This window comes from Diplotaxodon limnothrissa, linkage group LG23, assembly GCF_057381915.1.
Source record: "Diplotaxodon limnothrissa isolate DT_005_m linkage group LG23, D_limnothrissa_male_GT1.1, whole genome shotgun sequence".
Lineage (NCBI taxonomy): Eukaryota > Metazoa > Chordata > Actinopteri > Cichliformes > Cichlidae > Diplotaxodon > Diplotaxodon limnothrissa.
Genome location: NC_140617.1, coordinates 35,124,662 through 35,148,499, shown reverse-complemented (window position 1 = coordinate 35,148,499; position 23,838 = coordinate 35,124,662). Strand labels below are relative to the sequence as shown.

Sequence of the window (23,838 nt, the reverse complement as noted above, 5' to 3'; positions counted from 1 at the left end):
TTGGTCACAGAGTACATTATGCCTGTGAGGTCAAACAATATATCATATTTTTCACTCTACCTAGCACACCTTCATATGGGACTGCACAGGTAAGGTATTTAAGCAGAGACACTCTGGAATAGCTGATCGGTCAAAACCAATGAACAGCTGATCAGGCTAAAATATCTGCATCTGATCACAGATGTTCACCTACTCAGAAATATAATTATACGTCTTTATGATGCAGAACACAACAACTGATTGGTCCATTTGGCAGCAATATGCTGTTTGAACATATTTATTCCAGCAAAGGTTCTGCGAGGCTTTAATTCCCTCTCTGATACTAATGCTAATGGCAGCACAGCAGCCACCAATCTGCTAGTGTAGCATTCGCTACACTATGGCTACACTACTGGGTTTATATTAGACAGATGCTTAAGTTTCTATTCTATCTCTATATCCTTAATCACGTCATAAACCGTTCTTTTAACATGCTCTTTGTATTCAAAGTATTTCAATCGCTTCTACTTTGCAGTATTTCTTTAAGCAGTTTTTATTTTCCACAGAAACTGTTTCTATTTACTGACTGTTTTACGGTCCATCGCTGCTTTGAATAATATCAGCGATGTAATTTGATGCCAAATCCCTTTGTATCGATGTGAGATCATCCAAGTAAGACATTTTCTCTCCTTGACCTATCCTGTACAAAGTCCATATCTTTCACTTTTATGTTTGCCGTCCTCATAGGTGCAATTTTCCCAGGTCTGCCACAGTATGTTCTGCTCTCAGACCAGCCTCAGCTGGAATGGGCCACTCTGAAAATACCAAGATAACCAGACGAAGGCATTTCACAGAGCTACAAACCTGGAACCAAAACATTTTTAGGACACTAGCTTTTCGCTAAATCCCATCCATCCTTTTGTCCTGCTGCATCTGTAATGAAACCTTGCAGCTCTGCAGTGTGCAGCCCATATTTGTTGTAAGCAGTTTTTTTCCCCCCCTTCCCCTGTTTGCAGTGGTAGAACGCGCCAGCTGCATTAAGTGGGCCATTTATACGATGGGGGCAATTCATCTTACAAAGCCGTCTTATTAGACTGTCACTTACACAGTATGAACAGTGCCTTCAAAACACCCCAAGGGATTTATCTGTTATTTTACTGAGAGAGAAAGAAAACAACGCCTAATTGGACTGAGTCATCTTATCTTCTGCAGAATTGAAACAAAAGATTAAAAAAAAAAAAAGGAAAAAAAAGAAATCCTAACTGTGCTTCTCAAGCATGAAGACGTTTGGTGCCGCTGCTACATTTGCACTAATATCCAAAAGAGACAGGTATCCATGTTTAAATGTTTGGGCCATGCAGATCGACTGAGCGACAGACAGTAAGGAGAGAGTGGGAGACGGGGAGGTGGAGGAGGAGTGATTGCCTGTCTGTGCTGTGAGGAAAGTAATCTCAGAGCAATCAAGAGGTAGGAGCGGCCGACAGCTCTGCGGTTTGCCTTCTAAAACCACAGGCAGGTTGAGGAAAATCATTAGGCGCCGCTCCTGACCCCATAGGTCACTTTTATTGGACAAACACAGTGCTTTGTAATACCCACGCTGCTGGAGACAGACTGGCAACAGCATGTAACTAAGAATCTGACTAAACAACAACAGGACAGATAAATGCCTTGAATAGTTTTTCTTTTCTAAAACAAATTACGTCATGCATACTAGCCAGTACACTCGTGCAGTTTTTGAAGGCAGTCTGATTTGTAGATTTAAGCTGTCAATATCGTCTGTCTCAGCGCAGGCTGCCTCCCTCGTGTTGAAACAAGAGCCGTGTGAGAGCGGTACTATCTGCCATAGGACTACTGGAACTACCTATAACAAATCAAGTGAAGACATTAACGTAGTAACATGCGCCAGGTCACTGGGTCTAAACTCTAGGGTCAGAGTTAGGTGTAGGGCTTGGTTACCATCCGATCCCTCTTGTAGAATTGTTGCCTGTTTAAAACACCCAAATGTATTGTTTTAATAGAAAAGTTTCAAAATGTGAGACTTTATCTTCAAGACCCTGAAAATTTGTCTATGTAGTACGTGGCTAGAACAAAATCACAGGTTACAAGTGAGATGGTGGATTCAGAGGTCTATTTCATCATAGGTGGTAACCCTAACCCTGCAGGAACCGAACTTTACTTCTGAAGAAAGCCCAAACACGTGTGAGTCAGAATGACTCTTTTCTTTATTCTATGATTAAAGTGACTTAGGAGCACAACTAAAAACTACTAAAGTGGCACAGATTTACTGTAGTGTTGGGGTTGTCGGTGATGCCAGCTTTAAGGTCAGAGGGTGTGGAGCCTTAAAATCAACTAAAGAGGGTGTTTGTAAGTCATTTGGTTTTAATTGGCTAACACCAACTAGTAAGACTTGATGCATGCTCAATCATCCAGGTAAGGAAATCCTGAAGAAGCTGATTTTGTTCGTCTGGATGTAGAGTTTTCAGTGGGAGAAACATTTCGTCAATTATAATCAGTACATTTGCATAATGACAACTGATCAACACTGACCAATGAAGAAACTGACCTCACAGCCCATTGTTCCTTCAGTGGGCTGGTTTCAGTTATTGTGCAAATGTACGGTTTATAAGATTGGGGAAACCTGCAGTCAGCTGAGACTGAAGAAGTCACTTGACGAAACGTTTCTCCCACTGAAAACTCTACATCCACGTGAACAGAATCAACCTTTTCGGGACTAACTAGTACAGTACTGATCAGTCCCATTTTAACACTTCTATGATCAAGATTGGGCTTTTTTTCGTCTTTTTTTTCTTAAAACCATGAAAAAACATGGTTAAAATGGCAGACTGCGGTAACTACGGTAACTGCGGTAACTGCCTGGCAAGCTAACAGGTTTATAGATGACCCTCAACTCTCAGCCTGGCCTAATGCAGTCTGAAAGGAGATAGAGTCCTGCTGTGTAAGCTATTACATTATAAAGACTAATGTTTGTACCTTTTTCAATAAATTAATTTATGAACTGCTCATACTTATATATCTATACATACATACCGTGGGTGGGCAATTAATAAGCTGAACTTAGTTCTGTTCAATATTATTTTTATCTCTTTATAAACTGCTACTGTTAAGAGTAGATGTTGTAATTAGGCAATGAAAATGTGAAGTAGGTAAAAAAAAGCAGTTTATCTTTTAAAACACATTCCCAAAAACAGAGTGAACAAAATCTCTTTTTGCTAAATTTCAAACTACTATTGCCAGTTTTCTTGTAGTTTAATTACTTTATCTGCAGTTTTTCCTTTTTTTTTCTTACTCAGTGGCAGAAATCCAGATTTTTTTGTCATGAGTGATTTAAGAGCTCGGGAATGTCCTTACAAAACTGCTCTCAGGTCCCATACTCTTTTAACGCTTTGCCCAAGAGGAGCCACGTGACAGCTGTGTGCTAGTCCGCGTTACCATGTTCAGTCTGAAGCGCCTCCAAAAGTGAAACAAACTATCTGTGATTCAGTCCTTTCAACCTGATGAAGTTAACAACATGGTAAATTTTTAGGACTGACTTACACAACACCTCCTGACTTTCGATACAATCCAAAAATACCAATTTCAGTCACTTCAATTCAGTTCAGTCACTTGAAGGTATTATTTCCAGAAGTATTCTGGAAAAATACCAAACAATCAAACACCCCACAGAGCCCCACAGGAGAGGGGCCTGATGGCTGAAGGCTCTGCCTCCCATTCTACTTTTAGAAACTCTAACAACTACAAGTAACCCTGCAGTCTGACAGCAAAGTGCTTTATTAGGACAACATATATAGCAGTACTATCAGATCTTTAAGATAAGTTTGGGCCTGCCCCTTTATGTGAGGAGAAGGATTATAAATTTGATTGTGGCTCTAACAGGGAGCCAATGAAGAGAGGCCAATATGGGACAAATATCATCTCTTTCTTGGCGCTGTTAGTACCCTCTATTTTGGATTAAATGGAGGTTTTTAGGGAATCTTTAGAACAACCTGATAATAATAAGAGTAGTTTCCAATGGCTTTGTGCAGATAAAAGAAAGTAGCTCTTCATATTTGGACATCTTGGTTAAAAATGACTCCAAGATTTCTTACAGTGTTGGTGGAGGCCAAGGTATGCCATTCAGAGGCAAGTGTCTGGTTCGACGCAGTTTCTCTGATTTTTAAGGCACCAAGTACAGCTGTAGTTTTAAAAACTATGTCATCTGGGTTCAATGATAGATATAACTAGGTATCATTTAAATACCAATAAAAATAAATCTGAAAATTGAAAAGTAGATCATAAAACCTGACAGTTTGTCCCGGGATTTCAAGCATAAAGTTACTCAGCAGTCAGCTCTCCACAAACTAAGCACGCAGCACTACCTTTGACATCAGTAAATAAATACGTATTAGTCCAGTTTAAACAAAACAAAACAACAACTCTACATTGAAAACAAAAGAAAACAAAATTGTACTGTGACTTCACAAAAAAACAAAACAGTGATCTATTCTCTGATGACGAGTTTTGGTGGCTGAAATGGGAAACTGCATAACGTATACTTATTTATGCTCGAATCCTAATTTCCCATTGACATCACGCAGGACAACCAAAGTGCCAGATGTGGCCCAGGGGCCGTACGATTCACAGGTCTGATACAGACCCACAAATAAGCAGCGACTGAAGGTGGCAGCCTTTGCGCATCCCAAGGGAAGAAACACAAACAAACACGGTGATGTCCATGACTTCTAGACTTCTGGCAGCAAATCACTTTTTACCAGTCTTAAAACAGACCTTATTTTTTTCAGCATGTTGGCTGAACCTCTAAAAATGGGAGACAATATATAAAAGTGGCTGCAATTCCTAAACAGTTAATGCAATAACTTCGTCAAACCCCTTAAATTAAAGCTGAAAGTCTACAGATCGATCAAATGTTAATGCAGAAGTGAAACCCACAAGCACTGTGGCAGGGATTTAGCTATTAGCCAATCAGAAGAAAGTGTGCTTTCAGAAAGGGGGTGGCTTAAAGAGGGAGGAACTAAAATGGCTTATAAATTGCATGAGCCAGGTGTCCATCCAATTTATAAGCAACAGTTTAAGGTAAAAACGGATCCTTTTGAACTATGAATCATGCAAACCTACTCGAGAGGACTCCCTGGATAAAATATTAAAGCTGGAGTTGAATAAGAAAGGTTCAGATAAGAAAATTAAAAGTGAGAAACCCCTTTTATTCATTTATCTGTGGAATCCAAACAACTATTATTTCAAAAATTACAATCAAGTGGCAAATTTAATACTGTAAAACACTGTGTTGGAATCTAAAAAGCTCACGTGGCTTTCCACTGAGCGTTGGGCAGCTTATAGGCTTGTGTTTCTCTTGTTTCCGTGTCTGTTATAAGACAAGGTGTTCTCATCACTTAAGACAGCCCTGTATCACTCTGCCTGTATGTTTAGGCTATTGCTTAAAGCTCTACAACTCCTGCACAGTACTGCAGGTAGACATGAGCTGTCTCCAGGGGAAAAAGTGCATGACTAAGGGGACGTAGGGGGCCAAGTTGGTATCCAGCGGTGTCTCTTTAGTGCTGCCATTTCTGATCGACTGTGAAGCTTTTATCGCTCCCCTTGAGTCAGTCTAAATAGAGGTGTTTTTATTTTTAAAAAAGGCTTTTTGCTCACCTTTAGTATAAAGTACAGAAGGCACTGCAGGGAAAAGAAAAGCTGCAGTGGAATTCAGTCCTAGACTGATGGGGTGGCACACGTATCTGCAAAGATGGGAAATTAACCACTCGACAATCTGGTCACTAATAGATGTCAAATTGTAAGTGTGTGCGTGTGTCTCAAGAACAGGAATCAGCCAGGTTGTTGCACGCTGATCTCTGGATGTTAAAGGCTAATGGGGATTGATGGCTTGCCTGTTAAAACCTGAACGCTTTACTCCTTCCCGTGTTGAGTGTTCTAGAATAATGTTTTTGAAAAAAGCCCCGAGCTCAGTGTCACCCCTTTAATATGAACATCTACATGTTTTCAGAGGCAACACCCAGGTCACGGGCTTTTCTTAGACTCTGCTAGTCTGGCATTTTTTTAAAGCTCTTCATATTGCACACAGTGTAATTAGTTCTTTGTAATTAGTGCAATTTATTGCTTTGCGTATCCCTTTGAGACACGAGTACTTGAACACAGAGGTCTTAATTTGCAATATTACACACTGTGTAATTGGGAATTTGTTTCCTCACATCCCTCTGAGATTCACAGACATGTGCACATATAACCAGAGCGGACGGGGGAACGGCAGGTTGTGTTTCAGGGACGAGCTGGAGCATCTAGGGAGCTTGTGCCTTTCATGAAATTAGACCTCGGTCAACTTTATTAAAAGAAAAAAAACAACAACACAAAAAAACAAAACAGCCAATCAGGAGCTCGTCAGTTGGTGCTGTACGCTGGTCCTCAAAGCCAGTGGAGATCAGCCAAGTTTTACTTACTGTAATATCTCCTGTAGCTTCATGGCGCAAAGTGCAGAAATAGTAATAAGAAGTAAGAATAATAATGCCTAGCCCCATATGGAATGAGCTATGGTGCCTTATTGGAGGTGATGATATTAAACAGCATTATATGGGCAGGTGACAAGAAGGCACTAGCCAATTTCCCTAGATATGAAAAGAAGAAGATTGCATGTGGGATTACCCTGTGTGCGGTCAGGGGGGAGGCAGCCACCACCGCTAGCGTCGACGTCGCCTCTCTCTCCCACTGATTGTTTGCCTTTGAGCCACCGCTTGTCCTCTTCCTCTGCTTCTCCCACTCTCTGTTTGTCTTTGGGAGGCTCAGCCTCCTTCTCCTCCATCTCCCCCTCTTTGCTCTGTTTGCCTTTGCGTGATTTCTGAGGCCGGGCTTTTCCCCAGCTGAGCTCTGGCTCACTGTCGGAGCTGGAGAGAACAACACAAGCCTGGTCCCTCTGGGTTGCAGGGGGTAGCTGAGGCCTGGGTGGCTCTGAGCCAGCAGGGAGAGACAGAAAGAGAGAGAGATGAAGATTACTCTATTGGCTGAGCCGCACAGTGTAATCAGACTTTGAAGAGTTTCATTCCCGAGCAAGATATCCATCATCTGAAGAGTGTGACAGTGTGACAAAATGACTGCTGACATGAAAGTAAAACTCAATATGGCTCATTAGTGATGTTATTTGCCATCATAAGTTCTTCACTGACAAGTTTAGCGGGTGTGATGGTGTAAATGAGTCGACATAAGCAGGGGCGCAGAAGAATGTGTATATTTTCAAGCCTTTATTGTGGACCTATTATGCTCATTTCGAGCTCCTTAATTTTATTCTTAGACTTTCTTATCTTTGCATGATTCACATTTCAAAGTGATCCTTATTTATTGTTTACCGGGCCTCAGTGCAGCACCTCATTATATCCACTGTCTGAAACAAGCCATTTAAGCTTCTTCCTCAATACTTTTTTTTTGCACAGAAACCCAATGGTCTGACTGATAACAGCTGACAAAAGCTGAAAAATATGAACAGTAAGTGTCATGATGTTAAGCAGGCAGGTGTAATTTATTCACTTTCTTTTCCTTGGTTTCCCCCTAATAATAAACAGACAGTAATAATATAGCAGAAAAGGAATACAATTAAAAGCAATTATTTATTTGGCAGCAAATCACAACAACAGTTGCCTCAAGGTGGTTTCTATTGTATGGTAAAGACAATAACACCAGAGAAAACCCCAACAATCAGACAGTCTCCTATCAGGAAGTATTCGGAGACAGTGGGAAGGAAGAACTCCCTTTCAACAGGAAGATTCAGGCTCAGAGAGAGACAGCCATCTGCAAATCTGATGATACAGACATGAAAATACACAGAAGAAAAAACTGAATATTTGGACCTCCCTGACTTTTATTCTTTTGCCCTCATGAGATTAAAGTGAAATCCAAAGTAATCCTTTTTTATCTTAGAATGGGAATGGTGCAGCGTCTTAGTTCATCCTCTGTAGGGAGGAAGAACAGCAGCTGGGCGGGGCTTGTGTGCTCACAGCTGGACCTGTGTACTCGAAATGACCACAAAAGGCATGTCTGCTATTAGTGACATAATACTACTAATTAATAATAATACATGTGTATCATTATCACTGCACTTGTACATACATATACATTTTCTTTCCTCTCTTGCGTAGCTGTAACAAGTGAATTAAATAAAGTCGATGTCTATAAATCCAAGAGTAGGGAGAGAAAAAAAAAAAGCACAATAAGCCCCCTTTAAGTAGTAGATATTTAATCAAGGCGATGAATTTTAAGTGCACATAAGCAAATATATTCAAGTGTATGTCTTATTTGTATCTTCCTATTCTGAGTAGTTGCTTGATATACAATGACCATTTACAGGAAGTAAGCACTATCTGGGATACTTGAAGTCTTTGTTGCTCTGCAGCCCATCAGCTGTGATGCAGGAACTTACAGATGAACACCTGCCAGCCTCCTTTCACCAGCTACTGGATCCAAACAGCCAATATCGTTTTGCTGAGAGAGCAAATTACGTTCGTGTCACATTGTTTTGTTAATTGCTTGCCTGCATCATGTGCAATCAAACCTAAACAAAATAATTGTCAGCGATTACTGCATCTGTGGCGCGCACCAGCCGGGGTGCAGTGAGCAGTGTTCAAACAGCTGATAATGGCTGAATGCCAACGGCAGATCTCGCTTTAAAGAGTCAGCTTGAAGTCCGCCTATCAAACTTGTTTTGCAGCTCCGCTCTTAAACCATTCAAGCGATTTCCATTCATGCAGAATGTTGTAATTCTGTGAAGGTCAAGCAGAAATCTGAGCCACAAAAATGTTAATGAATGCAGGGATTATGTCATCGTCATTCGCAGACTTCACGTTATTTTAAATGGTACTTTCTGTGCTGCTGTTTATTAGGAAAGTAGAATTAACAGATGGATTAGCTGCTTAAAGAAAAGACCGTTATTATTTTTAGTCAAATGTAAATGTCACGGTCAGAACAGAACTTCTTAAAAAAAAAGTGTCATGCAATTTCTTACTTTTCTTAGTTAAACTTTAATCACATCTCTTCACAATATTTGTCAAACTTGAGGTGCGAAATGTAAGAAGACACTAAGTTGTGAGTCTTGAGGATGCAGAGGGCTAATTAGTGATCTTGCGTCTCTCTGGCTTGTTTCTTCAAAAGGCCATCCTCTAGTCGGTTTCCTCAAATGCCATCTGAGTCTCTGGGCTCCTGGCCCCAGCGCTGCCCCTCTTCACTAACAAGCCGAGTAAGACCGCAGAGAGACGGCTCAATTTCTGTTAAGCTGTCCCTGCCGAAGAAGATGTTAACGGGAAAATCCTGCAGGGCTGTGCCTCCACTTTACCAGTCAATCCCCCTTATTCTCCCCGCCCATCAGGAGCCCATTATGTCTGTAGTGGTTTGATAAGGTTCCAACATCGAGTCTCAAATCTAAAATGCCATGCAAAAGGATTCCAAAAGCATGTGTTCTGGCATGTGAGCTAACAGATGTAGTTAAATAAAAACAGGAAATGCTTTGAATTCCTTCAGTTGGCAGGGCTCGGAAAAAACTGCAGCCAGTCACAGAAGACCCATCAAACAAAAAGAAAGTAGCTGGTTCACATGCTGTACAATATCAGGCAGTTAAAGACTTAGCTGGACTTTGTTGTTAAATTCTGTAATTTGATATAAAAATAAATAAATAAATAAAAAATCAGCACATGGTTTGAGTGCTAGCTGAGAGGTACAGAGAGCCAGGAGATAACCAAATTGCCCTCTCCCTGTGTACATCTCTCACAGTAGGTGCTGAGAGACAAATTGCTGGTCTACCAGTGAAAGAGCTGAAGGACTGAACCATGCCCACGCTCTAGGTCTAAAAAAAAAAAAGCTGCAAGCACAGGAAGTCTACTAATTCACCTTGAAAATAGTTCAACAGAAGCTGCCTGGTTGTTTCCTGGTGCCAAAACAGCTATAGGAGACGATACAGACGAACCCACCGGAGACATAAACCCTGTCACAAGAAGGAGGTAATAATCCCTGACAGTTTGATTAAAACCAGGACTGGATTACTGACGATACAGCACTACAGCGATTCAATTTGTATGCAATTAATATGACATGTTATTGTTTAGCACCTGGAATTAGGTAAATTCCCGTCTCTGTCAGACAGAACAGAACATTTAATGGATTAAAAAAGCCAAATGCCAACTTCAACATCACCAAAACATACATAAACATAAAAAACACAAACGTTAGGGGCTAATCTAACTGCTTTTAAATCAAATAAATTCAAATAAATGTAATTTTATTCATACAGCACCAAATTACAACAACAGTCACCTTAAAGCAATTAATATTTTAAGGTAAAGACCCTACAATACTACAGAGAAAAACCCAGCAATCACACAACCCCCTATTAGCAAGCACTTGGCAACAGTGGGAAGGAAAAACTCCCTTTTAACAGGAAGAATGGGCGCTGCCATCAGCGGTGATTGGCTGGAGGAGAGAAAGACAAAGCAAAACTGACTAAGCTTTTATCATAAGCTACCTGGCACCACAGGCTTAAATGCTTGGTGTATATAGGACTATTATATGTGTTGGAAAGAGTGATGTATCCGTCTTCCTCACCAGGGTCTTGTCAATTTGTAAGACTAGGTTTTGTTTTAGCTGCAAGCTAAACAGGCAAATATATAATTTTCTCACATATTTAGCCTGTCAACAATTGAGCTGGGGGTGTTAATTACCGAACACTTGCTAGCTAGAGCTCAAAAGGGGCTAAATGAAAAAGTACTCTTTTAGCAAAAAACGCAGGCTTTAAACTAGAGCAACTAAAAATGGGCTCCATGTATGAATATGTAGAATACTGAAAGTAGAAGCTTTCTGCTATTTCTTTGTATTCTATTGTAGTCAAAGTACTACTAACCAATCAAATTTGAGCACCTGAGTTTCGCACAAGACTCCATGCGGACAGGAAAAGATGGACTCCAAAATTTGATGAAACAATGGGTTAACATTAGACAAAATTTTAGCTTTTAATTACCTTGTCTTTTTAAAATTTAGCTGGATTTGTAAGAAGTTGGAGGGAACTGGAAGTCTGGATATCCACTCCTTACAGGGAGACCTCCACAGGGGCCACTGAGCCTGGTTCTGCCAGAGGTTTCTTCTTGTTAAAAGACAGTTTTTCCTTCCCACTGTTGCCAAGTGCTTGCTCAGAGTGTGTTGTTTGATTGTTGGGGGTTCTCTGTATTACTTAAGGGGTCTTTTCCTCACAATATAACAGGCCTGTGGTTGTGATTTGGTGGTATATAAATAAGACTGAATTGAATTGATTTGTTTTAAGTTACAGGCACAGCACATCTAAGAAGTAAATGGTAAATATGGTAAATGGCCTGTATTTATATAGCGCTTTACTAGTCCCTAAGGACCCCAAAGCGCTTTACATATCCAGTCATCCACCCATTCACACACACATTCGCACACTGGTGATGGCAAGCTACATTGTAGCCACAGCCACCCTGGGGCGCACTGACAGAGGCGAGGCTGCCGGACACTGGCGCCACCGGGCCCTCTGACCACCACCAGTAGGCAACGGGTGAAGTGTCTTGCCCAAGGACACAACGACCGAGACTGTCCAAGCCGGGGCTCGAACCGGCAACCTTCCGATTACCCGGCGAACTCCTAACTCTTGAGCCACGATCGCCCCATCGTACAGCCGGTACAGCTCATAATCACTATGTGCTGCCCTTTGGCAAGCTTTTGGAAGTTAGTCATTCATAAAGTAGGCTTCTAGGAAGGGAGGGCTTAAAGAGAGAGCAGCTGAAACGACTTTTAAAACAATAAGAATCTAGAGCTGAAAATCTACCATTAAATGTACCCTTTAAAATCTATAGTGACACTGATTATTTTGGTTGTGAAACTTAAAAGTGACAAACTTTCCCATTTTCGGCAGTAAATCTGCCACTGCAGCGTGATGTGCTAGAATATAAGAATTGACAGATGTAACCACGACAGCTAAAGAAACACAGGGCTCTGCAAAGGGTGGTAGCCAGGTTTTAAGCTCCCGTTTCTCCTGCTTCCCACATCTAGCATCAATACTTTCCACTGAACAAAAGAAAAAACCCTTGAAATCTTATTCCTTCTTACTTCATGCATCTCCTTCTGTTACTTTCCGGTACATTTTATTCTGGTCCAAACGCCTCACGGTAAAACAGACCAATATCCCTTCTGTTTGCTCGCTGCTCTTCCTCTACAGCTGCTGGCTTGTTGTATTTTTGCCATTCTGTGAAAATACAGAGCGGAAGCCAAATGCCTCGGATACATCTTTGCCTTTACTTTAAATACAAAGCCCTGACGTCCTTGTATCATGTGTCAGTATTCTGTGATTCATAGCGTCCTGGCTTTCTTTATAGTCATTGTGAAAAATTGTTGCTCTTGAAGAGATAGCATTTCTCATGTCACACTACAGGCTTCGGCCTGATTATTTTCTTACATTTCCACGAGCTGTGGATTGCAGTGCCAAGTTGAGAGATATCTTCATAAATACAGTTGTTATTTTTCCGCGCAGTCTGTCATTTACAAATTTAGCAGGTTGTTAAATTCCCTGTCTAGCAAGCTGACACGGCCTGCTGCTGTGAATGCAGGGTGGCGCTTGTGACAAAGAAGAGAGTGTGATTGCTGAATAGTTATCAAGCATCTGCTGCAGCTGAGCATGAAATGGGGGCTGAATTTTGTTAAAAAAGAAAAATGTGTGGGTGGGTGTTTTTATGCTGCTCAAAAGCTGAGGTACTGCTTGTTTGTTCTGTGTCTGTTTTAAGTGCACCGGCTTCACTTCCAATGGACCGAGCCGCAAACAGACCTTCAGCCAATATTTACTGTGTGCTTGCACTCACTATAGCGCTTATATTATAATACAGAGACTTCAGAGTCATTAATGCAGTGTCAACCTTTTTCTTTAAACACACGCAGGGCTATAGTGTTAGGACTATATCGATGTCAACATTTTACAGAGTCCTAAAGGATGCTAAACTAGTTAGGTAACCTTAGATTTATGTAGAATGTAATCTACGGGAAGCGTGTTTCTAAAGTTTATCAGTCAGCCAAATGTTATCACCCATAATAGACTGTAGGTAAAAGATGGACAACAATGTTGCCATTTGTTTGAAAACTTCGACTTTGGTATTTTGGCTTTCATTCTCTTGGAGCAAGGACAGGGTGTAGCAGGAATAATTTAGATTTCAACATCAAGCCTGAAAGGCTTTATTTGACAGTATTGTACTCTGCTACCTCATCGAGCTGGCAGTCTGGAAGGCCAGAGGTTATGCTCATGTGGAATTACTTTTTTTATGACTCGTCTGGATACATAACTACTCTGACACTGAGATTAAACTGTGTCATTCATCAGTGTGCATTTTGCTCTGTTTTAAACATTTTAATAATTTTCTGAAGTACCATAGTTAAAAACATGAATTGATTAAAATTGACCTGCTGTGCTCATTTTTAACTTCTCAGTTTTATTCTTGGACTACAGTAGCTTTTGATAGATCAAAATAATCTTTTTTCATTGTGCTGGTCTTTGTTGATACTCTGTGTTGGTTCGCCTTAAACCTGCTCCTTTTGACTCGCTGCTCTTGGCTGTGTGCCTGCAACGACCATATTAGGGATGTCCACCCTCTTGGGCATCATATAGATCCAAGAGTAGAAAAAAAGTGTATAACTGGGATTACTTTGCACAGAGTCTGACCTCATTATTTAACAGGATATATGTGGCATCAAATAAGGAGAAGAGTAATACGCCTCCTCTAAGTGCATCAAATAAAGTGTGTGATCAGGCAGTGCAGTCTGTCTTTATAAAGCAATCGGTAAATGCTACCTTAACCTGCCGTAAACTAGGTTTTTTTTTACTAATGACTTATCTTTAGCTCATGCTCATATAAGGCTTTATTCAGCCAGTGGAGTACTAAAAGTATTAAACTCATGTTACCTAAACATTACAGCTGTGAACTACATTCAAGTTTGGGGATTTTATTTTTTTTTAAATCATCTCTCAAACTGATTTGATGCATCTCAGACATCTAAAGAGCATGGACCTGCAGTCTGCCAGGTCATAACGACTTCCCTCCCCTCTTCTTTGCAAGATACAATCATAGGCTGTCAGAGATATCAGCTCGAGCCAGCTCAACTTTTCCCAACTTTGTGTGAGACGTTTGCAGCAATAGTAGGCGCCTGTTCGCTCTCTCTCTCAGCTTGACAGGTGAGAATTATACTGTGTCCTTGTCATCTGCAGAGAGAGAGAGGAGAGGGAGACAGACAATATTCTCTGAGCAGTGCTATTTCAGACTCTGGGAAGTCTGCCTCCATCTTTTGCTATCTCGCATCTCCATCTGGTGAAATCTGTAATGCTGTTCAAAAGTATTATGTCAACAGACTGCCACGATTGATATTGACAGGAAGGAAAATAAAGCAATGAATGGATTTCAGCTTCAGGTGCTTCATTTTAGACAAGAGATGATGGAAGCGCGTGCGTTTCCTTAATAAAATTCAGTTTGATTTGCAATCAGGTTTGTGAATTTAATTAAAAACAAAAATAAACAACAGCAAAATAAAGAGAAAGATGGAGAAGAAGAAGAAGAGGGCCACACAGGCAGACGCAAACAGCAGGTTGGGGGTGGGATGGGTGAGAGGAGGGGGGGGGATCGGATAATTGGATATTATTTGTTCCTTACTCTTACCTGAGCTGACAGCAGAGGTAGAGCGCGGGCACTCACACATCTCGCAGTACGGCAACAGGCTGCTGTTGGAGTAGGTGCAGGCCCCGCAATTCCACACGGATGCAGGATCAGGCTCAGACGGCTGAGACATTAGGGAGACCGCGTTGGCAGGTCTGCCTGCGCTGATCCCCCCTGCAGACGACCTCCGCTTCCCCCCAAATCGAGACGTGGGGCTCCGGTTGGGCTGCGGTGTTCGCAGCCTTTTCAGCTGGGGCGAGAAATCCCGATCGGGCGTTTTGGAGGTTTGGGAGCATGACTCCTCGTTCCCCTCCTCGCTGTTTTCTAAGTATACCCGGATGCCAGCTGGCGTGGCAGCCGTCTCTGAGGAGATGGAGGGACTTTCTTCATCTTCTGTTCTCTTCCTCTTCGTCTTGCCAGCTTGCGGGGAGAAGAAGGAACGGATGTCGTGCTGCTTTTCTTTCTCAAACTAAAGCAAAAAATATAAAATAAATAATGAATAAAAATACAAGCTCAAGTCGGTTTTTGTCTCTGTAGCACCCAATTTTCAATCCACCTGTAAAGTGACAAAGCATCCCTGAATCAAATCCTCCTTTTGTTTTCACCATCAAAGGCAGTCATTTGCATACAGCAACACCATGGTAACACACGCAACGATGATCAGAAACCCCATTTAATTCTTTACACATCAGTAATGTAAAAATACAATGCTACAAATACAAAATGTTCTAATGTTGATCACAAATTTTGTGCAGCTCTTTCAGTTTTTCATAATTCATAAATCCATCACACTATAAAGTGTCTTCATTTTTCGTCTCGAGTCATCACAGTCATTAAATAATGATCCTAACAGTACCATGTGTCTCTTCATAAAAAAAACAAGCGTTACACATTTTACCAATTTGGCTGCGACATTAAAACCACCGACAAGTGAAATTGAAACATTCTAAGATGTGACACAACACCCTGTTTCCACCAACTGGAGCAGATTTTAGTCGCCAACAGTCAGAGAGGAGTGCAGAGCTAACAGCTAAGGACATAATTGCTGGTAATGAGCGGACAACCTTACAAATGAACAACAAAGAGCAGCAAATATCTGCTCATAATGTGATTTTTCCACAGACTGTTCCTCCGAATGTTTCACAATAAAAGAAGAAAAAGAAGAGGAAGGGTTTCTGATGTGAAACTGAGACAGAAAGTGTGAGTGGCAGATAACAAAAGAACCTCCTCTCTGGACTTACTGGTTCATGTTTGCAAGATATTCCAGTATGAAATGGCCTTAAATGGTAAACTTGTTCAGCCTCTGACTGAAAAATTAAATGAATTTGAACTTTTTTAGGGATACAACCTTTACACCCCACACACTACTTGACTAGGCGTGAGCGTAGCTGGAGCTAGATTTGTTGCAGCGGGATTCCCCGGTGGCCGTGGCCTATTTCAGAAGGATTACGGACCTTGTCGCACTGCAAACACTTTTCAGGACCTTGACAAAGAGTTCAAGGTGCTGACTTGGCCTAGATCTGAATGTGGTGGGATGTCTCTGTGAGGATGTCCCCATCTCGCAACATGCAGGACTTTAAGGATCTGCTGCTTAATGTCTGGGCTCCAGAGGACAAAGGTCAAAGGTCTCCAGGAGTCTGCACTTTAACAGCTCAGAGTTCGTGTGGCAGTGAAAGCCTACACAATATTCAAAGTGTGGTTTCAATGTTGTGGCTGATCAGTAGTGTGAAACGTTTCCACGTCTGTGTGCATGCTTTTGTTTTCTTTTACATTCGTACAATAATCACAGTAAACATGAAAATCTGCGCCCAGGACGCATTCGTCCAATTCTTCTGACTACACACAAAGTTTAACAGCTTTCTACACTCAGTTTCAAATGACAATGCCGCAACAAGAACTCCTTATGCAGCGATTTAGTTATCGCCACCCGGACCACAGCTCTCGAGCTCCCAAGGTCCTCGTGCAGATTTATTTATGATGGCAACGAGAAAAAGCAACTTTCTTTTCTCATACATCACATTATGCTTTGCTATGGAGCTACAGAGCCAGTGGTGGCATAGAGAAATGAGGAACAAACCAAACAGTAAGTGTGATGACTTTATATGAAATTAGACTCATTTATTATGAAAGCTCCTGTGGCTTTATACTCGATGGCTCGGCATGTCAGAGCTAATTTAAAGAGAGAAAGAAATAGATGTCTGTTGAAGATTTCCTGCTGACTCACATGAGTAAAGAAGACGTCGGTTTTGGCATTTCCTGTGCTTCCCTCCAGCGGCAGCGCCATCTCACTTGGCGTCCACGCGTTGGCAAAGTTGAGGAACTCCCATTTGTCCTTGTCGCCCTCGTCGGCCTTCAGATATTCCTTTCTTCCATTTAGAGTGCTGCCAGTCACCTTTTCCTGAAACACAAGGAACCTTATGTTGTACCTTCACTTCACACTTAGGTCCACAAATTTATGAACAGTGACACATTTTTTTGTTGTTTTTTTTGGTTTTTTACAGTTTTGCTTCTTTACACCACAAGAATACATTTTAAATAAAACAATAAGAAACTCAAGTGAACAGTTTAAGGAAAAAGGGTTTTCTCTTGGTTGGATGTCGTAAAGGAGTTTTCCCTTTAACCATGGAAAAGATCCTGCGATCACTCACCACTGTTGTCCTATGTTGACAAACCTACTTGCGTGAGGTCTTAAATCTATTACGGTTGTGCACAAAGGCAAAACTGTAACAATTGGTCACTGAAAATGTGGTAAGTAAATATTTTTCAGATCAGAAATCATTTAAATTTATTCACAACTTCGTTTGTGATGATCAGTTTGGAAGCCATGATGTGTAATCGTAATTTGGAGACAGAAACATCCTGTCCAGGAAGAGAAACTTCTGGATTACTCTTAAAACTTATTGCGTAGCAATATGCAAATGTTAGTATTGCCTCCATTAAAAACACTGAAGAGCCTAATCAGTACAAGAGCAGTAAGGGTGATTTATCATTCAAATTTAATATGACCAGTGAAATCATAAGCAGCTTTGCATAAATTTCTCCAACTTTGCTGCCATGATGTCACCCACAGTACCTTCCTGTTGAGCATGGACCACATGACGGTGTCGAAGGTGCCCTTGGCAATGAGATAATGCACGTTGACGGAGGACGTCTGCCCAATGCGGTGGGCACGATCTTCAGCCTGCTTGACGTGACCGGGGTTCCAGTAGAGCTCGGCAAACACCACGTGGCTGGCAGCGGTGAAGGTCAAACCCTGGAGAGGACACACACAAACACACACGCTACATATCTGTTTCAGAGTACCCAGTACAACCACCTCAAAAATGGAACAATCCAGTCCGATTGAATGAAATTTAATTTGTTGAAATTCTTTTTAATAGCAGAATATTATCAGCTAATTGATACGTAAGTGCTTCAAGCACCCACTTCTTTTGATTGGAATGCATAACATTTCTGTTGGTCACTCAGAATAATTGAGGTCAATGAGTTTATTATTAAGACTAGAACACGTTTCCACCATTCATTTCTCTATGATATTAGGATTCACAGCAACCAGTACAAACCATAATTACCTCTAATATGCAAAATTGAGTCTATTTAGCTGATTTTCCAATTGACTGCAGGGTGTTTTATTTCCTTTATTATGATCAAGCATAGCCTGCATAGCCTGCTGGATAAGTATGCAAGTACCTGTCCAGCTGCCTGGATGCTGAGGATGGCCACTCGGGTTTCTGGGTCACTCTGGAATCTGTGGACCAACTGGATTCGCTCTGATGACGGTACGCTGCCATCGATTCGGATATAACCAGCCTGTCAGGATGGAGTCGAGACAACGCAGCGTTTGATTTTCAAAGGACAATTTAGATCACTAAAAGTGGCAGTTGAGCAATGTAAAATAATATAATAACACTCGACAGTTTTAAGGCAATAATCTTTCTAACCAGGAGACACAGCTCCAATCTCCAGCTGATGCACACAGTTATTGTCACAAAGCTAAAAAAAAAAGAAAGAAAGAAAAAAGTTATCTGTACAGGACAAAGTGCTGCATAAAGTTTCCATCCAGCAAGTAAACAAAGGGAAAAGGGAGAATATATTTCCTTCAAGAGAGACTAGAGCAACTAACAGAAGAGTTAATACATTTATTAAATGGACATAAGCGTAACTCCAAATGAACAATGATGATGTCTAAATGAGCTCAACTTTAAGGTGTGTGAGTCACACTGTGTTTATATTTGGCATGTTAAAATGTGCGGTTCCTGTACAACAAGAGGTCAGCGCCACTAAATCAGATAAAGATCAACATCTGTCTGAAGTTTGTTAACATTAATGTTAGCCTTCAGAAGATACTGGTCATTAGGGCTGGGTATCGTCACTGATTTCTAGAATCGATTCGATTCCGATTCACAAGGTCCTGAATCGATTCGATCCACGATTTGATTCAATTCGATTTGAATCTGGGAAATTTTGCCTCAGACAGTCAGAAATATTATAATTCAGATCAGTACATTTCCGTATTTTTGTATCTATAAGAAGGAAGCTGACACTCGCAAGACTTTATCAAAGGTGTGAGCATCACAGCAGATGCCTTTGTGTCAAAGTAGCTGAAGATAAAACACAGAAAAACATGAAGGTGATTTTCCTGGCCTGGGATTTTATAAAAATATTCTGCAGTACATCAAAAACGAAATAAAACCATTAATCAACACATGAACATTACCTCTGAAGTTACAGCGGTTTTATTAGAGACACGGCTAAGCGTTTTGCATTTTGTATAACTTTAAAAAGTTTAAATTTGTTCAGAAGCCTGTTGAACGGCAGAAACTAGGTTTTCTTTTCGGAAGTGAGTATAAGGAAAAAAAAACATTGGCCAACAGCGCTGTAAGTAACAGTAGACTTGTGCGTAACAAGCAAGCGAATAATGCAGAAAACAGATTTCGGATATAGACGGGAAACTGTTCTTGAAGTACACTGAGAGAGAGAGAGAATGCGAGAGCTGTGCATGAAGTGTGATTTTATCGTGGTGGAAGCAAAACAGCAAAAGTCAGAGGGAGTCCATGACGATGTTTATGTGAAGCTTAGTTTGGATCTTCTTTTGCTGCTGGTTCGGTCAATATTGTTTGGAGAGAGATAAAACTAACAGCTTTCGAATCAGCGCAAAAAGGGCGTAAACACAAAGCGCGGACCCGCTGAAACATCAGAATCAGCGAGCTGTTGGCTTTCAGCCCCGACCGTGTCCGTGCCGTCGGGTGAGAAAGGCGACATCTCACTGATTCTGATCTGCGGGTAGTGCTTTGTGTTTACGTCTTTGTTCAGAAGCCGTGTTCCTGCTCTCATTTACCGTTTTAAATGTTTGGTGGTTGTCAAAAGTTTGTGACGTTTCACCTGAGATTCTGGAATTTTGGACAAAATACATTTATATAAAAAAATCGATTCAAGATTTTAATGAATCGATATCACGTTATCCAAGCCAGAATCGATTTTAATCGATGAATCGATTATTAAAACCCGCCCCTACTGGTCATATCTGACCAAGGTTAAAGCCAGTCTGTTGACTAGAGCAAGAGCTGGTAAATCTGTGTTAATCTCCAGCAGCAATTTAAGCTGAAAAATAAAGCCAGTTTGAAAGTACTGCAATTCTTCAAAAGTCCAGTTTAAGCAGGCTCAGAAAAAGAGTCAACCCCAAAAAGAGTCACAAGTTAAAATGACCAACTGTACCTGAAAAATGAGCCTTTTCAGAGAACGGTACCAAAACAGGGGTTAGAAAACAAGGCTTAGTTCGTCCACCAGTGGAGACTCGGCACAGGTTTGAGCATAAATGAGTAAATACTATACATAAGAACAGTTAGGAAGACCTCTTTATGTTTTGTGTGTGTGAAAGAAATGAATATCAAAGAGGTATCATAACATCAGTATTTCTTTAAAAATCATTTAGCGATCGGGCTTAATCATGTAAGCCTGCTTTTTGGAAGTCACAATTAGCACCCATTTGAAACTTGTTTCAAAGCTAACGGGATGGTGACAGCCAAAACGCAAAACTAAAGGCTTTAAATCAGCAGAACAAACACCAATGGATGCCAACATGTTGGCAACAATCAGCTTTTGTACATAGTCTATGCTTATTATCCAGCACTCGTACCTCTATTCTTTAGCAAAAGAATCGGGCCAAAAACAGGACGAGATATGTGGTGTGTGGTTGTTGAAGAGAAATAAAGCTTCAAACTGAGAGGAATGGTATTGTCTGTCTGTAAAAAGGTGGTGCAGATTGGTGCTGGAACATTAAAGGAGTGTAGCACTTCATTAACCTGTATTCTAGGTTCCTGCAGACATTTCAATAAGAGAAATGTGAATGGATACACCATCAAAGACATCAGCAGGGGAGCTGCAATGATTTAAATAAAATGAGAACGCCGCTAATAACACAATATTTGATAGCATAATGAAACACCAAACAAAGGGAGCGGGCGGCTGCCATGTTTATTAAACCTGAACTCGACCTTCACCGCGCCGCTGATGTGCTGCGGTGACCTCACTCTTTTGATTTGGGGCCATTTGTCCCGCGGAGCTGCGCGGTGGCCGACAGTAGGATAGCGTGTTCGCACTGTGGCGCTCCCGCGTGTGAATGTAGCTGTAACTGCATGAATATGAAGGAGAACCGCGCTGAGGAAGAACACACAGGTCTGTTTGACTTTTCCTGGAAAAATAAAGGTCAAATAAATGTGCTCACGGAGACTTAGCAGGAATAAACAATATCTCAAGGCCGTAAAACTGAGTTGTTTATTAGCTGGTGGGGGAAAAAAAAACCATTGATGATAAAAACTTCCAACCAGTTTGACACCAGGTGAAGAATGAGAGCGTGCGGAGCAGAAAAAACAGTGACAACACTGTAATTGGAGCACAGTCGCTTGTCCCTGCCAAGCTTCTCATCACAGTGCGTTGCTTTTCGTTCCTTTTTTAGCTCATTTCTGTTAATTAGTGAGTGCGAATGCACCACGGAGTGAGCGTCTCAAGGAGGAATGTGCTATCACACGTTGCACCGCTACATTACATTCAGCCGACACCTCCCCGACCTCAGTGACACACACACGCACGCGCGAGCGCACATCCGCAAACACACATTTGAACTCTTTCACAGGTTGAGATATCGTTTGCTTGTAATGACTTGAGAAGAAGTTGTGGAAGTAAAGTTTACTTACTATGAAAGCAAAAGAAGAGTTTCCCTCAAGAATGTGGATGGCTCGAAGCGTCTCAGTGTATAAACTAATTTGTTAATCATCCAAACGATGCGGCTAAACGTACCTGATAAGATGCAGATTCATATAATTCACGACTAACATCTACTGTAAGTAAAAGCCCAACTGGCACAGCTCAGAGCTTAGTACCCTGTCGAAGGTATAATCACAGCCATGAGAAGGATTTGACTTCTGAACACAGCGGGACTATGGATGAAGGAATAAAACTTAAGCATGGGGCCAATTACCTCTGGTAAGCCAGGAAGTGAAATATGAATACAATCTACACATTTAGTACTTTCACGTTACACTTAACCCTTTAAGACTACATAGATTTAAGACATAGAACCAAGTGTGCCAGAGCTTATATTATATTTTTACATGCTGTAGTGCCATTTTTGGGATCATTTCAAGTTGATATACATCAATACAACCATTATAGCCCAAATTCTAATAATATGAATGCATTAAGTGCATAGTAATTACATAAATTGCAAAAAGGTGCAATAAACTACAAAAAAAATGTAAAATCGTTTTTGTTTTTTTAACATGTATTTCTAGTTAGAGAAATTTAAGAGGCTTATCCCTCAAAACTGTAAATACAAAAAAGTTGCACAAAATAGTTTCCCACCACAGAAAATTTATTTTAAGCGTCTTCATAGTTTTATTTTTGAAATACACCAATTATTATACACTGCAGGAAAAACGAAAATAAATCTTACAACGCAAATTTGCAAAAAAGCAGCATATGCATCAAAATAAACTATTTCCAGCAGTGCAATATGAGTCCTAAGCATCCAAGAAACGACACAGAAAGTCATAAAGTCAAACATAACTTTTAAAAACACCAGTATAGGCTCATAAGGCCCTGATGGTGAAAAACTACATTTCTGCAAAATGACGTCACTTCTGGTTTTGGGCAGGACATGGCGGACATGCGATAGTTCGCGCTGATGGACGTAGGAAGTGTTACAAACAGCTGATCGGATCGGCAAAGCGTGTTTCTGGAATATTATGTTTTTGTTGCTGCAAGTGCTTTTTATGCAATTTTTGCAAAGCTATATGTGGAATGAAACTGTGACCTAGGACAAGCTGATGGCATAAGATGTAAGTACAACTCCTCTGGTTTCATATGCAAAAAGAATTATTGCGCTAGCTTACGTGGTTGCAGTGTTACCGGGATTTAAAAATAGTTACGCAAAACGGAGCATGCCCGCTCTGACCGACTTTAAAGGGTTAATAAGCAAGTGAGGTGTCTGCAGCCGGAAAAAAAAGTCAAAATCTTGAATGGAAATGACAGGAATAAGCATTTGTGCCAAAATGAAGTATCATGTTAAAGTACCGTATCAAGAATATAAAAACGGTGCTTTCACTTTTGCAGAGTGGCTCATGTGCTAAAATCACAGAAATTCAAGCTTGTTTTAAACTACTCAGAGCAACCAGATTGAAGCTTTTAGGAGCAGAAAGCCTCAGCAAACAGAAACCTTCCTGACTGAGTGGTAGTGGCTGACAGAAAAAGTATTGCAGAAAGGTTGTGACGTTAGGCTGAAAGCTGGATTTTACTGATATACGTTTTCCTGGTTTGGCTGTAATAATGCACAGACAGCAATGCAGAAAGAAGCCTGCTAGTAGAACATGAAATGTAATCTATCAGTTACTGTTAAAGACACTTATACACAGAACCTGCTGTTTCGGACCCATGATCCTGATTTCCAGACCCTCTCTTATTCTTGGACTCCACTAGAGCAGCTTTGTATGAATAACAGTTCAAAATAATCCTCATTGTTCTTACAGTGGATCTGTAGCTGCTTTCTTTTTACTGGCTCCTTGTCACAAACAGAATGTTTAAACAGCAGGTGGGTGGGGCTTCTGTCCCTAGAGCCCCTTTCTGACATCATACAGTTCAAAGATGAAAAAAAACTGTT

The 23,838-nt window shown here is 40.9% G+C and overlaps 1 protein-coding gene across 1 annotated transcript in view; it reads right to left on the bottom strand.

Moving 5' to 3' along the window:
* Nucleotides 1-23,838, bottom strand: part of zranb3 (zinc finger, RAN-binding domain containing 3) — a 142,367-nt gene that overhangs the window by 52,182 nt on the left and 66,347 nt on the right. Inside the window, exons 10-14 of the mRNA XM_085347655.1 lie at nt 18,375-18,494; nt 17,758-17,937; nt 16,909-17,082; nt 14,688-15,153; nt 6,652-6,954 (exon numbers count right to left, since the gene is read on the bottom strand). Of these exons, the coding sequence (XP_085203781.1) occupies nt 6,652-6,954; nt 14,688-15,153; nt 16,909-17,082; nt 17,758-17,937; nt 18,375-18,494 (1,243 nt within the window). The remainder of the gene's footprint in view (nt 1-6,651; nt 6,955-14,687; nt 15,154-16,908; nt 17,083-17,757; nt 17,938-18,374; nt 18,495-23,838) is intronic.